At 36.2% G+C, this 16,367-nt stretch overlaps 1 protein-coding gene and 1 pseudogene across 1 annotated transcript; both read right to left on the reverse strand.

Annotated features, from left to right (window-relative positions):
• Positions 1-1,387: 1,387 nt before the first annotated feature.
• Positions 1,388-3,465, reverse strand: LOC147533449 (small ribosomal subunit protein uS17-like). Its single transcript, XM_086647881.1, has 6 exons — positions 3,369-3,465; positions 3,155-3,195; positions 2,932-3,032; positions 1,972-2,116; positions 1,779-1,868; positions 1,388-1,694 (listed from the first exon to the last, which is right to left on the reverse strand). The coding sequence occupies exons 1-6, from the start codon at positions 3,378-3,380 to the stop codon at positions 1,601-1,603; spliced, it is 483 nt and encodes a 160-aa protein (XP_086504007.1). The 5' UTR covers positions 3,381-3,465; the 3' UTR covers positions 1,388-1,600.
• A 5,544-nt stretch (positions 3,466-9,009) lies between these two features.
• Positions 9,010-9,600, reverse strand: LOC147533450 (agamous-like MADS-box protein AGL62 pseudogene; annotated as a pseudogene).
• Positions 9,601-16,367: the final 6,767 nt, after the last annotated feature.

Here is a 16,367-nt window from a genome sequence, read left to right on the forward strand (position 1 = left end):
AATTGTATACGTCACTTGAAAGAGAATTTAACTGCATTCACCAAAATTTTTTTTCCTGAGATTTCGACTATGATTTACGTTAGTCTTTACAATGCATTGATACATCACCAAGATGTGATAAACACGATAATCACCTAAGTCGAACTAATAATTAAAGAGGCCTAAAGCCTAAAAAATTAATTACTATTATATATACCTTTAGTAACCCAAATTCAATAACTATAGATTCCGCTTCCAATCAGAATCAAATTTGGGACCTTCAGGGCTTTTGGAGTTTTTGTCAACAGTATCAACCACTTGGGTAAACAAGTGTTGACGCACTCACCCATTTTGTTATATACATCCACATCAAATGCATTTCTTGTTCAACATCAAAGGAGATGTCACATATAACTAAAATGATGAGTGCATTTAACAATATTCCCAACTTGAAAGACTTCGGTTGGGGCCAATGTGCACCATAATTGTTTAAGTGAAATTTTATACACACTCATTAATTTTACCTGCCACACACACAATCTGGTTGACTTGGTCAATTTTTTCTGACCGAATCAAATTTCATTCACTCACTCTCACAACCAGGTCAATACTGTCACGATGATTAATAAAAAAGATACTTAAAGACCTTCCACCACTCACAAGTTCATTAATTCTTCTAGTATCTCCCTTCCTCTCTTGATCTCTCTTAGCTAATTGAAATCGTGGAGTTTCGTTTCACGAAACTGAAACATTGAATAAAATCGACCTTCTAAATTTCGTATCCTGAAAAATCTCTTGTTTCTCCTAATCTGACAGTTGCATAACAAGATCCTAACAATATTTTTAAAGGTTTGAACAATACCTTGAAATACATTACACCCCAAAATTAAGAACTTCTATTTTGTTCTTACCGTACCGCCACCTTCTCTCTCATGCACAACAGGTCACCATAGGTCAGGCCTACTAAACTTTCTCTCATTCTCTCTCCTCTCCTGGTGGTTTGTTGGCCTTTTATCATACAATATTACGAACCTAATGTGTAAACTTGATCACAAAACCCGGTGCAAACATTACTAGAGACTAGAGAGACATAATGGTTGTATATTGGGTAGAAAGGTTCGCCAGCCTTAGTTATAGGTACAAGCTCAAGCTGATCCCTTATATACTTGTTGGAGCTGTTCAATGGGCCTGTATTCTCCAAGAACAAAAATACGTATCTATTGGGCGTAGACTTGGATGTATAAAAAGGGCAACAATATTGAAACAACAATTAATCTCAAGGGGAAGCTAAAAGTACTGCAAAATCCTATCTTCAAAATAATCCTTTCCCTTCGAATTAGGGTTTCAGTTAAAAACCATGTAAGAACCCAAATCACAGACAAAACAAGATCTACTTCTTCAAAACCAATAATAATAAACAGTAAACAATCTTATCTAATTTAGCATTCCATCAAAATTTAACAAAATCCCAACTAGTGATGACAGATTTAAACAAACAAAAGAGATCAGAACATGAAATCGCAATATATGAAGCCATATTGTCTGCTCATCTATATAAGATCTGAAAGCACAAACGTTCGAAGTTTTCCTACCAGGGAAGCAAATCCAAGCAAGAAACATTTTACATGGCAACGAAAGCCTTCTTCCCGCCACCACCAGATGAACCACCTGGAATGACCTTCAAAACATTGAACCTCACTGTCTTCGACAACGGCCTGTAAACAAATAGCAGAGAATAGAGTGAACAATTAAACTAGGAATCAGGCAAGAACAAGTCATTTCCCAAGACTAGAACTTACCTGCATTGACCGACTGTAACATGATCACCTTCCTTCACACGGAAACATGGGGATATATGTGCTGGTATGTTTGAATGCCTCTTCTCATATCTTGAGAATACAAGGAAAACTAGTTAGTTTAGAAATCACAGATTCAGAAATTTGATCAGAAATGAAGGATTTCGAGTATAAGATAGTGGGACGAAATGCAAACCTTTGATATTTCTTCACGTAGTGAAGATAGTTCCTCCTGACAATAATGGTTCTCACCATCTTTGCACTGTGGCAAGTACCAGTGAGGATACGACCCCTAATAGAAACTGTGCCAGTGAAGGGACATTTCTTATCGATGTAAGTTCCTGTAAAAGTTACCGGGATTTTAGAATATTTATGATACAAAGAGATTATGTAGATGAATAAACAGCATGCATCATTTGCACATGTGTCTTGGACTGCATAAAAGAATTGTATTCAATCAATCGTTGCCAAAACAAAATAAACTTTTTTGATATTAACATGAGATGGTAATCCAAGAGCACACGTGATTTGTATCTTAAACTTGAATATGCTTCAAAGTTCCAAACGTGCAAAAGTCAAGTAGGTTCTCCCACATATCGATTAAAACAATCATAGCAAAACGCACTCCTAAAGAAGTTTTTATTTTAGGTTTTCACTCAATTCCAGTTAAACAGAACAACCTGTTATAAGCAAACCACTCAATACCCAACCTCTAAATTTTCAAAAAAACTCAACAATAATCAAGATAGAGTGAAACTAAGGTAGGAAAGTAGACAAAATATATCTCAGTGTCGCACACACTAGGATAAGAACACAGGCAAATCATCATATCATTGTAAGCTAATAGCTCACATAAAATTAATAAAAAAAAGGTCAAAATGAAGAATTTAAACCAGAGAAACACAAAGGGCAATTTTGATTTTAACCAAACCACGTTATCCTTCCAAAATCATACATATAATTATCTTTAAAACATGTTCACATTTCATTAGTTAAAAATCTTCAATCATACAAGACTACAGAAATATCTTTCCCTATCTAAAAATTATGATCATTTTGATCTATGGGTATACTAGTAGAAGCAATATTTGACGACTCTGGAATTAAACTTAATTTAACAATCAGTAGCTCCATTTTAACAATCTAAAAAGCAAACCTTCGATTGCTTCTCTTGGGGTTTTGAATCCCAACCCGATGCTTTTAAAGAAGCGGTTACCACCCTTTCCTGGTCTCTTCCCCTTTCCACTCTTCTTAGAGCTGCATTCATCAACCCACATGAAAAGAAGTAAATATACACAGAATGACCAAGTAAATGAAGATCTAACTACAGATCACTTACAATCTGACATACAGAGATTAGGGTTTTCATTTGTTCTTACCAGAGAAACACCTTGGGTTGCTTCAGGAAAGCTTTCTCCGTCTGTATTTAACAAAATCATTGATAATCAGGAATAAGTGAAGAAATCTACCGAAACTGAATGAACAAACGCAAACTAGTGGAAGAAGATGATAAGATTGGTAAAACAATAAACCCTAACCCTAGACGAATACAAGGTGTGTAAGTTGAGGAGGTAAGAGAGACAAAGATCGAACCTGTTCAGCCATTGCAACTGCTTGGATGCGAAGAGAAGTATAGCTTGCGGAGAAGAAGAGTTAGAGGAGGGAAAGATAATGGCTTAATATATACTTCTTGAAACCCTAATTCTATATGGGTTTAATAGATGGATCCGAAACCGTTTGTGCCGGACCTTCGGGCTATCGAGTAGATCCATCAAAATAAGGGCCCATTCGAGTTCTATTGTGACCGGCCCGTTTAGCCCTCATAATTGGTTGGGTTCATTCCATTTGGACCCAATTCGGAACCAACTGCACCATTTTAGTTTTGCCCCGCTAACCATGATTTTGTTAGTCAAATTTAATCTTCTATGAGTATATTTTTTTCATCTTTGTGTTAAAATTACTTTCTTCGTATTATTTCCCTCTCCATACTCTTTAAATTTTGGTACCCTCTAAATATTTGGATTTTAAAAGTTAGTTTCGTCACAAGAGACTGACTGACGTCTAACAAATTGGAGGTTTGTAATTCACTAACAATCTCATTTAGGTTGACAAATGTTGTTCCAAGTGATGAAATGAAGTTTATGGTAACCCTCATTATGAACCCACCAAAAGTTATTTCCATCTCCTCGGGCTGATTGACGATACCTTTGAGTAGGAGACAATTGCTCGTAAAGAATACAAATATGAAAGAGAGTATAGATTGGATAACTATAATTTTGCCCGTTTCTGATACGACTTTGTTTCCCACCTGATAATTTTTGGAGGATTTATCCAGGAGAAACTCCTAGGAAGCAATTCAACGAGCTTAATTTTTGAAAAAAAAAATCTAGAGACATTATAATACTCAATTGAGTAGCCTAAATGCTTTGTTACTTCGTAAATTTTAGCAAAAAGATCCGTTTTGCAGGGGCGGAATTACAACTAGGCCAGAGGGGGGCCATGGCCCCTCTCGACCTAGTCGCAATGGTTTGCGTTGTCACCATGATCCTCATAGAATGTTAATTTGAGAAGAATTTTTGAACGTATAGACCAAAAAACGGGCCTTAATAACAGTTTTAGTTCTCTCTAATCCCATAAAGGGTCTAAAAACCAAAATATAAATTTAAATGGATATCTAGTCCATTTGTATACATTTAGAGAGAAAACACAAATCTCTAGAATACATAATAAATCTTAATATCTAAACTAACCTTCCTTATATAGAAAAACAGATTTACCTTCAAAATCCCCAAATATCTTTTTCCATTTTTATCTCTCACCTTCTCTCTTCAATCACGTTTCTATTCAAAGTAACCATTATCTTCACCTCTCTCTAAAATCGAATCATCTTCATAAACCTACAGTAAACCTCCATTAAGCTCAGAAATCTTGTTCCTTCTTCATTATAGCAGCTGAATCATCCAAGTTTTATCAGATTTTACATTGTCAAAGTATTTCTTCGTTCCATTGATAAGATTTAATATTCCTTCTTAGGTTAAAGTAACAGATTCACTCTCTATCATTAAACATAACAGATTTTGATTTTGTCATCAAATGTTTGTTTACTAATTCATTAACTTCGTATTTGTGAGGTTTATTTTCTCTCTCTAAGATATTTATAACTGTTTATGATCTTGATGTTTAATCCTTCTTTACTGATTCCTTCAAGTCGATTATGTTTTGTTTTCATCCGATTATCATATCATTTTTCATTATATTTAGTTTTAAGCTTTTTGATTTTCTGATATTTCTTCACCTCAGATTTTTTGTTTCGTAAAATTTTACGAACCAGTTGTTATTCCGTACGTTTATTATAACAGAATATACAATATAGGTAATTTACAATACATTTTCATACTTTCTGGTACATCACACAAACATATTCCGTACTATGTTTTTATCAGAGAATACAAAATATAAGTAGTTTGTTATAAATTATATAAAATATAAAACATTTCATAAGAAGACAGAAATTATGTATTATTTATTTACCATTACACGTAATTTTCACCCATACCAGTAGTCATGTTAAGCTGACCAAACTACTCAAATCCTTCAAGTATTGTCAAAATTTGTCAAACATAATGTTCCAAAAATTATATGTAAATTATTGCACATTATACATATTTTTTCACATAACAGTGACTTTTTGATTCAAACTAAGATTTTGTTTGTCTCCCAACACATTATGAAGTTTAACAAACAGTATGCATAATTAACTCCATTATACATGTCGTTTCTAGTCAATTATATGTTTTGTTGACAAAGTATATATTTTATTTTTGTAGTTTTGCTGTTACTTATGGAATTTCCTGGAGTTGGTCATTTGTTTTCTAGTGGTGCAAAATCATTTGGATATGCTCTTCGACAATATAGTGTAACTGTTGTTTGTCCTGCTCAAGACTACAAATGGAGAGTATATGGATGGACACCATTTTTGAACCAGAGAAGATTTTGTACTTTTTTTTTGTAACAGAATGTAAACGATGTGTAATGTAAAAGAAATTATGTGTAATGTATTGAACATGACACACACACATTTGATAAATTACGTTGTATACATAACAAATGATGGTTTCTTCGTCATAAATAAGACATAATTTACGTATTTGTTTCATAATTTGTATTGGATGTGTATTTATGTATGAGTAAAAACGAAAATAAATAATGCTGTAATGTTCCTTGAAAAATATACTATTTCGAAATCTGAAAGTTAAGTGAGAGAAAGTGATACATACATTTTGTATATTAACCCCCAAATCACGCTACTTGATCCCAGAAAATATACTCTTTCCAAATCTGAAAGTTAAGTGAGAGAAAATTTATTTGAATCGAAAAAAAAATTACATAGTAAGATAGAGGAAATTGATTTGTTTTCCAAATCTGTAAAGAAGAGAGAGAGAGAAAATTGATTTGTAAATATCCGTGGTGATGGCGTTTCGTTTTGGTTTCTGATCGATTCGGGTAATAAGAAAGAGAAAATTTGATTTCCAAATCTGTTTAGAGGAGAGAGAAATTATGATTTGTTTCTATCCATTTTTTGGTAATAAATCCACCAAATCACGCACAAATCCGTCTATTCAAATCACGCGGGAAATTTGAGTGTGGGACATTGACGGTACTCTGTTTAGAAAGTGAGGGGTTTTATGTCCATATGGTAAATGACTAAAAATCTATTTTTTGGGAAGATTGAACCCTAAACTTTTTTTTGAACATTATTTTGGTATATATACCCACAAACCCATTTGAAAAGAACCGTAAAGACTAACATGAGGAGTCTTGTAGGCTTTTCGGTTGCAGTGTGCTGTAATCTTATTAATTTAGAAAACGCTAACAATTTTTTTTATTGAAAACCTCATTTAATATTAGACATTTTAATCTTCTTTCTGAGTTTAAGAAATAGAGCCTTCAGTGATTGACAGAAAAAAGGGAGATGCTAGAGTGCCCAGCTCGGTGCCCACTAAAATGCACAACTGACGTGAATTCACTAAAAGACAAGGTTTTTCAAAGTTTGACTACGGTAGGGACCGTTGTTATTTCTAAATGAGGTAATTTGACATTTTAGTGGGCATTCTAGCTGGGCACTCTATCATTTCCAAAAAAAAACCATGACTCTCTTAGCAAAAGTTTGTCTCAAATAACTCTATTTGACGATCCCAAGTGATGAAAACAAACTAAAATTAACCAAAACCGTAGTTTTTATCAATGATTCTACTCTTATTTCACATTACATACAAAAACCATTTCTTACAAGTAAAGCATAAATATAAAATGTAAATAAATTGTCGAAAACAACCGATTTCGAATTACATTGGCCCCTGTAATCTTTAATCCTGGATCCGTCACTGGTTTTGCTACCTTGCCGAGTTAGTAAATAAAGAGAAATGTGAGGATAGTTATATGAGAGGATATGATATTCGCTTAAACAATATTAATAATTGTTTTTCTTTTTAGAGTTAATTCCTATATGGCCCCCTACTTTGTGACCAGCTTCCTTTATAGCCCCCAAATTTCTGTAAATTCAAATATGACCCCCTATTTTCATAGAAATGTCATAACTACCCTTCACATTAATATATTTTCAAAATAAAATTAAAAACAAAAACCTAAATTCCACCTCACTTCCCTCTCCACCACTCATCTCTCTCCACGTCACCTCTCTCCAACTCACCTCTCTCTCTCTCTCCAAGTCAGCAATCAAACTTAAAAAAAAAAATTTTTTTTTTTTTTTCACTCACCTCTCTCTCTCTCTCTCCAATCAGCACTCTCATAAAGGTCGCCGGCCGGAAAATTTTCCGGCCGGCGACCTTCAAACTTAAAAAAAAAAAAAAAATTTTTTTTTTTTCACTCACCTCTCTCTCTCTCTCTCCAATCAGCACTCTCATGAAGGTCGCCGGCCGGAAAATTTTCCGGCCGGCGACCTTCATACTTAAAAAAATTTTTTTTTTTTTTTTTTTTTCACTAATCTCTCTCTCCCTCTAAAAATCCGGCGAAGGGGGTTTCCCTTCGCCGGAAGCCGTGAACAGACCAGATCTGGTCTGTTCACGGCCAGACCTTCAAAGGTCTGGTCGTGACAGACCAGATCTGGTCTGTTCACGGCCAGACCTTTGAAGGTCTGCCGTGAACAGACCATATCGGTCTGTTCACGGCCGACCAGACCTTTGAAGGTCTGGCCGTGAACAGACCGATCTGGTCTGTTCACGGCCGACCAGACCTTTGAAGGTCTGGCCGTGAACAGACCAGATCTGGTCTGTTCACGGCCAGACCTTTGAAGGTCTGCCGTGAACAGACCAGATCTGGTCTGTTCACGGCCAGACCTTTGAAGGTCTGCCGTGAACAGACCAGATCGGTCTGTTCACGGCTTCCGGCGAAGGGAAACCCCCTTCGCCGGATTTTTAGAGAGAGAGAGATGAGAGAAATTTTTTTTTTTTTTTTTTTTGGGAAGTCGCCGGCCGGAAAAATCTCCGGCCGGCGACTTCAATCGGAGAAGATGAAGTTGAGTTGGAGAGAGAGAGGGGTGAGTTGGAGAGAGAGAGAGGTGAGTTGGAGAGAGAGAGAGGGGTGAGTTGTAGAGAGAGATGAGGTGGAGAGAGAGAGAGGGGTGAGGTGGAAATAAGTTTTTTTAAATGTTTTAAATTTAGAATTAAGAAGGGTAGTTAGGACAATTACATCAAAAAAGGGGGCCATATTTGAATTTACGAAAAAAAGGGGGCCATAAAGGAAGCTGGTCACAAAGTAGGGGGCCATATAGGAATTAACTCTTCTTTTTATTGTGTTTGATGTACACATATACATATACATATGTAAATATTTTACATATACATATGTAAATATTTGTATAAAAATGCTAGTGTTTTGTTTATAACTGTGTTTGAATTCTTTTTTTGTTATTTTGGTACGTAATCCAACCCGCCATAGACGAAATTTGAGATCCGTCCCTGACAACATGTAGCTATAATTTTTTTTTTTTAGTTCTCGTTGCAGATCTAATATGAAGCATACAACACACACCACAACATAATAATTATAATTAAGAAGCTATTTCATTTATGTGAAATAATGTGATTGTATGGAAGCAGTACAACTAATTAAATCAGAAAATCAGTAAACATGAAACCCTAGCTAGTATTCTCTGAAATTAAGAAGAAACATTACTACTACTTCCAGATGTGTTGATTGATATTTAGGATGTAATCTAATAAAAAGCACGTCCAAACAAGAAGTGATCTGGTGGTTGGACTTCATATGGAGGAGCATTAGCAGCTCCATTCATCAACAGTTCATTAGCTCGAAAAGCAATCCTATTCTTAAGATCAACCATGGATGATTTCAAGACCCCCAGCTCAGATAAACCTAGTTCACTGATAGGTGTCTCCCACCAGAACTGGTTTGCACTTGCTTTCCTAGCCTCCTCCAGTTCTTGGGCTTTTTTCTTCTCAATTTCCAACTGGTTCATGATTTCAGTGTACTGGTTGTTCAGGTCCCTGACATTAGCCCTTCGATGAGCATCAACAAAGGGTGCCATAGGACTAGCATCACGAGGAGCGCTTCCAGTAAGGTAACGGTTAATGACGGAATCCACAGAAGGATGTCCGAAGGAAAAAGATTTTCCAGCTGGTGAGAAGACTACAATAGCAACTTCTGCACCACATAAAATGCAAAGCTCACTGGCTTTCTTAAACATGCCAGTTCGACGCTTAGAGAAAGTTACCTGACGGGCATCTTCGCTCACTATCCTCCTGATTTCAATCTTCTGACGCCCGATACTTGGCTTTCTAGGCATGGTAACCAAAAATGCTCAAGCTCGAAAGAAGAAAGAAAGAAATGGAATTTTGTTGAACTTGGAATTTTTTTAGTGTAGAATGAAGGGGGGAGGGGGGAGATATAAAGGGGAGGGTCCTCCTTGGTGCATTAATTTTTTCTATCTCAATTTTGCAATATAAAAAATCATCATTAGTAGGGCAATAGATTGAGATCTTTGTTACTAAATAAATGACTATTAATATGACAAATTCTACCAAAGAATAAATCATAATAATTTAGTTTTATCCAACTTCCATGTTTGAATCTCTAAAAGACTAAACTAATTGGTGGTAATATTGGCAAATGTTTAATTTGAAAGATCATTTTGTATATATAGATGATTCTAGAATGTATTTTGAATTCTTTGCAGTAAACAATTTAATTTAATGTTTGACTTTTACATATTTTTTGAAAATATGGTAATTGTTCGCCTGTCTGATTATCTGTCAGTATAATGTGATATCTAAATATTGATTTGAGAAACAAGATCAGAACATGAAAAAGAAGAAAGAAACACGGCTAGAATTAATATTTTTCCGACTATACGCGTGAAAATGTATATTTTCTAAATTTGTTTTATTTTGTCTAGGAGTGTCACCAGATATCCGTAAATTCGGGGTTTTGAATAGATTTTTTTATTCCAATTTTGGTTCCACGTTTAAAAAAATTATTACTAGTTAATTTTCCTAACTAGAAGTAACTACATTCAACTGTTAATATTTTTATGTATGTTAATTAGGTTGTAGTTAATGATGCGGAAAGTGGTTTTCTGGAAATCGTCCTCAAAATCTCTCTTGTTACTTTCGATTTAACTAATTCTTCTTGTCGTCGATAATTGGATGAGGGAAGGGATTACCTACAAACACACTCCAACGTTCGAGTCCATTCATTGTTGCATGTTATAAGTTAACGAGATTCAAAGGTTAAGGATTAGATCCCCTTTTCAGAACAAACATGTATTGTTTATATAGACTTGCATGATGGTACTGGTGAATCAACGACTAAATGGGGGTCAAGTAGCAGGACCGTTAATAGAATATTTCTGATCACATCCATCAAGCTTACTGATGCAGGCCTCTCGTTCCAATGCTCAAGTTACAGAGTTCACTCAGATTCATCCTTGTATTTGCCTTTATGCCATGTTAGAGGTCAAGGTGCCGAGAATACTCGTGTTGATCGCCCGTTTTAGGGCTCATGTGGCATAGTTTTTTCGAGTCCATTCCTCAGTTGGTTCTACCGAGGCTCGCTCACCAACTTGTCTGAATCCTAGTCATCTAACTCAAATGGGTCCCAAAATAACCATGTAAACATATTTTAATTTGGTCGATGTTTTGGGAAAACAAGAAATATTTCGAGGTAGAACGTGGAAATCAAAAACACATTCACCAAGTCAACACTTGGTTGCCTAAGTGGTTTAAAGTGTTCACATCTACTCCAAAAGTCTCTAGAGGTCCCGGGTTTGATCCCAAGAGGAAGTGGAATCCTTGGGTTATTTAAGGTGAGATTATTAGGGTATAAATAATGTAGTTGGGCTTTAGGCCATAGTTTAGTTAGGCTTTAGGCCCGTTCTTGTTAAATTTGGTAGTACCGTGCTTATCACATCTTTGATGTATCAACGTCATTGTAATGATTACCATACATCGTAGTCAATTTCCAAAAAAAAAACACATTCACCAAACGCACCGGCAGGAAGTTGTCGACTGGAGATGGCCGACGACTTCATTGTCTTTTCTCTCTCTCCCTTTCTCTACTTTCTCTTCTCTTTCTCTCTCCCTTTCTCCATCCTTCTCTTTCTAAGTTCCAGCGAAGGAATGGTCCCTTCGTCGAAACCCTTCGTTTGGATCCGAGCTCTAGATACAGGCGAAGCAGTCTGATTATACTTGATAAAACCAGACCACCTCGTTTGCAAAACCAGACGAGGACCCCTTTCTCCGAACATGGAAGAGAGTATGAAGAGAGGGAAAGAGAGAGAGAAGAGAAAAGAGTGAGCGATAAAGTGTACATCCAAAGATTTAGGTTAAATATAAGACTGCATAAGGTTTGATGAAGGACTATTTAATAATCTGTTGAGGTTAAAACAAGACTAAAAGTGCAATCATGATAGAATCACGGGGCATCACATGAAGAGAGATAAAGAAAGGAGAGAGGGAGAGAAAGAGATGACGACCGAAGTTAGTGTTGCAGGAGTCACCGGAGTTATCGGTCGCCCGAGTTGATGGTGGTGGGAAGGGAAAATGGAGGAAAAAGAAAATAAACAAATAATAAAAGTGGGTAGTGTTTAGAGTAAACAAAAAAGTTTGTACCCCAATTTTTGTTCTTATTCCCCAAAACACGGACTTTTAATTTCTCTTCAGTTGTTTGTGTTTTTGTTTTGTAATATTTACTTGATGTGTTTGGTTGCAGGATTCCTAAGTAAGATTTGGTAGGAATCATGAAAATTTGGTCTATTTGGCTACCAAGAATCCTAGGACTCTTGGATCTTAAGAATTCCTAATTCCAAAATTTGTATTGGACCAAAATCTCACCCTACCCCCTTGGATTTGCTAGGATTTTGAATTAATAAACCTAAATTTCAAACTTAAAATCAACAAAAAAATATTTCCTTCTACAAATTAATCATTTTAATAATATATTTTTTTCAAAAATTAAATCATTATTTTTTATAAAATCATTACTTTTTTCAAAAATCTTTTTTTCCCAAATTTTTTTTTTCTGAAAATCATTTTTTTCTTCAAAAAATATTTTTTTTTCTCTAAATCCAATTTTTCTGGCAATCGTTTTTTCTAAAGAAGTGTTTAAAAATACTCAAATAATAATAAATCATAGGATTCTTATGAGTTGCTAAACAAACAAAGAAATATTACTTGGATTCATGAATTTCTTTTGGAATCATGACTCCTAATGACTCATGAATCTGTGGATTCATGATTCCGTCCTCCAAACACATTAATAGACTTTTAGTTCACTCAGTGTAAAAGATTAGGTTTGAAGTCTACAAATTTGTATTAGTTTTAGCGTAAATAGTCTTAAAACATTTTAAAAATAAATGAAAATTTACAAGCATGTGGCAAATTTTTAACCTAATTAATGGCCAAATACTCTCCTCTAATAGCAATAATAAATACAATAATACTAATAATATGTTATAATGTGGTTGCCCGTGAAATAGGTGTGTCTATATCATTACTGCTGATGTCAAAATTTGTTTTTCTAGAATTAGTGAAATTAATGAAACGGTTACATTGTATCCTGTTTTGTTCCTCACGATCTAGGGCCAAAACTTGTAAGGAACTCGGATTTTTCGACGTTCAAAACAGTAAGATTTCCCTTTCAGTTAAGTAATTGAATATTGGATGAACCCGAATTTTTGCGATTGTTGGATTGTTGAGTTCGTACCATGTTCAAGGCACATCGTTACCTTTTCTAAGCCTTTGTAGCCGATTGATTGTATCTAGTGGACTGTGGAAGCGAGATTAAAATCTAAAATAAAGAGGTATTCTAAATACTCACTATTTGCGGACGAAATAGATTGTGGAAGCGAGATTAAAATCTAAAATAAAGAGGTATTTTAAATACTGTTATTGAGAGAATAGTGCGGACGAAATGTTACATGACAATCATGCTTCAAGTTATTTACAGTGTCACATACGCAATAACTTGAAACCAGGATACTATTAATAAAGACTCTTTGATATGTTTTGCCCCTTGCTCTATCTTGATTTGAGGTACCCACATAACTGGCAACAACCTTCTTTAACCGAGAGAACCGGATCTTGAGTTCTTCAAACGGATCGTGCATGCTACCACGTTTACCACTGCTTCAGTGAGGCCTAGGGGTGGGATCGAATAGGGACTGGAGGTCAGCCCGCGGGCTTTAAAAGAAACCGAAGAAATGGGTCGGCGGGCGGGTACATGCACCATAGCATAATGGTCATTTAATTATTCTGACGGGCCAGGCGCCTTTACCCGCCCGTGCCTGCCTAAATGAGCGAGCACATGATACAGGGTGGGTAACACTCAGGTTTCCCTATAGTGCCCCTAAAGAAAAGGCAACAATCCATTATATACTTGTAAATTTGAGGGAAATTTGCTGTTTGGACCCCCTTTCATATAATCGACTTGCATTTTGGACTCCCTTTTTCCAGAGTTGTATTTTGGACTCCTTTAAAAAAAAATTAGATTTAACTTTTCAAGAGACAGATTTAACTTTTCAAGAGAGAAAAATATTATTTTACCCTCTAGTTAACCTAACCCAACCTAAGTAGGTAACCCACAACTACAAGTACCCATGATAATGATTAATATATTTCAATTACCTTTACTAATATTAAAAACAAGTTCAGTTACCTTCCCCGACAGAAGTCGCCGGCCAGAAATTTGACCGGCCGGCGACCCTCAAAAATAAATAAAAAAACAAATTTCTTCTCTATAAAAAAAATTTCTTTCCTCTCTCTCTCAAGAACAGATCTAGAGAGAGATGATTCATCACGAACAAAGGTGATGAATGTTCATCACGAACAGAGATCTGTTCGTGATGAACAGATCATCTCTCTCTAGATCTGTTCTAGAGAGAGAGGAAAGAAAAAAAGATTTACAGAGAGGAATTTTTTTTTAGAGAGAGAGAAAAGATTTGACCGGCCGGCGACCCCTGTCGGGGAGATGATGATGTGGCCGTTTGGAAAATAACCCTTAAATAAATTAGGGAGTCTAAAGTGCAATATTGATAATATAAGGGTAAAGTGAGAATTTTTCAAAATATAACTTTAGAAACGGAATATTCCTGAGAGATTCTGTCAAAAGGGAGTCCAAAATGCAACTTTAGAAAAAGGGAGTCCAAATAGCAAGTCGATTATATGAAAGGGGGTTCAAACAACAAACCTCCCTAAATTTGAAACCCAAATAGAAGGCCTTAAACCCGCTACCATTAAGCCCAATTCTAGGCGTTAGGCCTGGGACCATGGAGTAACTTATGCAAGTTGTTACTTGGATCAGTTGGGTGTAGGGGTGAGCAACGGTCGATTTTTTTTTTCGGTTTTGGCTCAAGCCGAAGTCGAACCAATAAGTGGCGATTTGACTAAATCGTCGGCCGAAGTCGAGCCGATCATTCGGCCGGTCGACATGGTTCGACTCGGTTTGGTTCGCTTCGGTTGAGTTCGATTGATCGGTTTAACCGATCACAATTTAGAGAAAATTGTAAAAACTAATGTTATTCACTTCATTGCACATACCAAATAAAAATTAAGAACTCATCATACTTTTCCGCATTAAATATGCCGAAAATAAAAATTCATCTTACTTTTCCACCATTACAAAATAAAAATAAAAATAGAAGTACGAATACAAAATCTATAATTTTAAGTTACTAACTAAGATTAGGTTGTGGTAAATAGAAAATCAAAGAAGACTTACTTTGAAAACCTTTCAATCAAGTTGAACAGGTGGTTGATGAAGCCGACAACAACAACTAGGAAGGAGGACGGATAGTAGTTTGGAATACTTGATTAAGGGTTTTCTAATTTTTTCCTTTTTAGTTTAGCACTTTCTAACTTTATAAAATTATTATTTCATTTTTCCTTAGGGGTCGGTCGATTCGGTTTGAGCTGTTAAGTCGAGGCCAAACCAGGCCAATTTTGAGGTGTTCGGTTTTTCGGCCGAACCGAGTAGAACGATGATCGGTTCGACCCAAAAATCGATCGATGCAGTTCGACTTGGTTTGGTTCGGCCAATTGGTTCGGTTTTTGCCCACCCCTAGTTGGGTGGAGAGTGCTAGAGGTCCTTGAGGCTAGTTATAAAAGCTAAAGCTTCTTCCATCTTTAACAAACTCCTATATGGGACTATAGTTGTGGGAATATAGTACTATACTCATCTTCCAACTATGAGTGTTGTCTAATTACGAGCTTTCCCTCTTTTAGTTTTTTTTTTTGAATTGTTGAGCGTATGTATCGAACCCTTGACCTTTAAAGTGGAAGATTATACCTCTTACCACTCCAATCAAGGGTTGTTAGCTTCCCTCTTTTAGTTAAACCCCACATAGAAAGTTTGTTAGAGATAAGAAAGACTTGGAGCATAATATAAGAACCATGTGGAGATTAGTAATTGAGCAAGGAGAAGTCCTTAAACTCGGGCATATATCGGGCTCTTAAATGGTCCGGGCTTGGGCAGACAGGTGGTCTGGGGTCGAAACCCGAGCCAGTCCATTTACTTCATCCGGACTGGGCGGGTGGTGCCCGCAGCGGGTATCGGCCACGAATTAGCCCTTCAGGTTGTGGGTACCCACTCTGAGTTGAGGCAAGAATTAGCCCTTCGGGTTGCGGGTACCCACTCCGAATTGAGTTTCGGGCCAACGGGGGTTTTTCCCAGCTCTAGTGAGGCTAAGGAAAGATTTTTCGGACCTTCACCACTCGTCCCAACAACATGTCAAGCTTGGTCTCTAGTTTCTCCTACTGTGCTTTTATGGAAGTTTCCTCATCTAAAGACTTCTCTAGCAAACTTTTCACCCTTGGTCTTAGGACTTCCCTCCTTCCTTAGTTCCAACGAAGTTACGTTCTCTACTCCGCTCAACTGATACAACTTTCACAAGTAATCTTTGACTAACACAAATCTTAGCCTTCCACCTAAAGTAACCTTGACTACCGAGGCAAAGGTCCAACACAAGTAAGAATAAGATGTTGAAAGAACAAAATACCCAAAGATGACTTAAAGGCAACTAGAACACTCTATTACTACACTCAAAGAGTACAAGAGAACACT

This window comes from Eschscholzia californica, unplaced genomic scaffold (genome assembly GCF_041429995.1).
Source record: "Eschscholzia californica isolate CP2 unplaced genomic scaffold, dmEscCali1.0.p SCAF_6, whole genome shotgun sequence".
Taxonomy (NCBI): Eukaryota; Viridiplantae; Streptophyta; class Magnoliopsida; order Ranunculales; family Papaveraceae; genus Eschscholzia; species Eschscholzia californica.

What these genes read in the sequence shown, in the direction of transcription:
- LOC147533449 (XM_086647881.1), bottom strand. An exon ending in CAACCCAAGGTGTTTCTCTG is followed by an intron (nt 3,033 to 3,154) that starts GTAAGAACAAAT and finishes TGATGAATGCAG; the next exon opens with CTCTAAGAAGAGTGGAAAGG. An exon ending in TACGTGAAGAAATATCAAAG is followed by an intron (nt 1,869 to 1,971) that starts GTTTGCATTTCG and finishes TGTATTCTCAAG; the next exon opens with ATATGAGAAGAGGCATTCAA.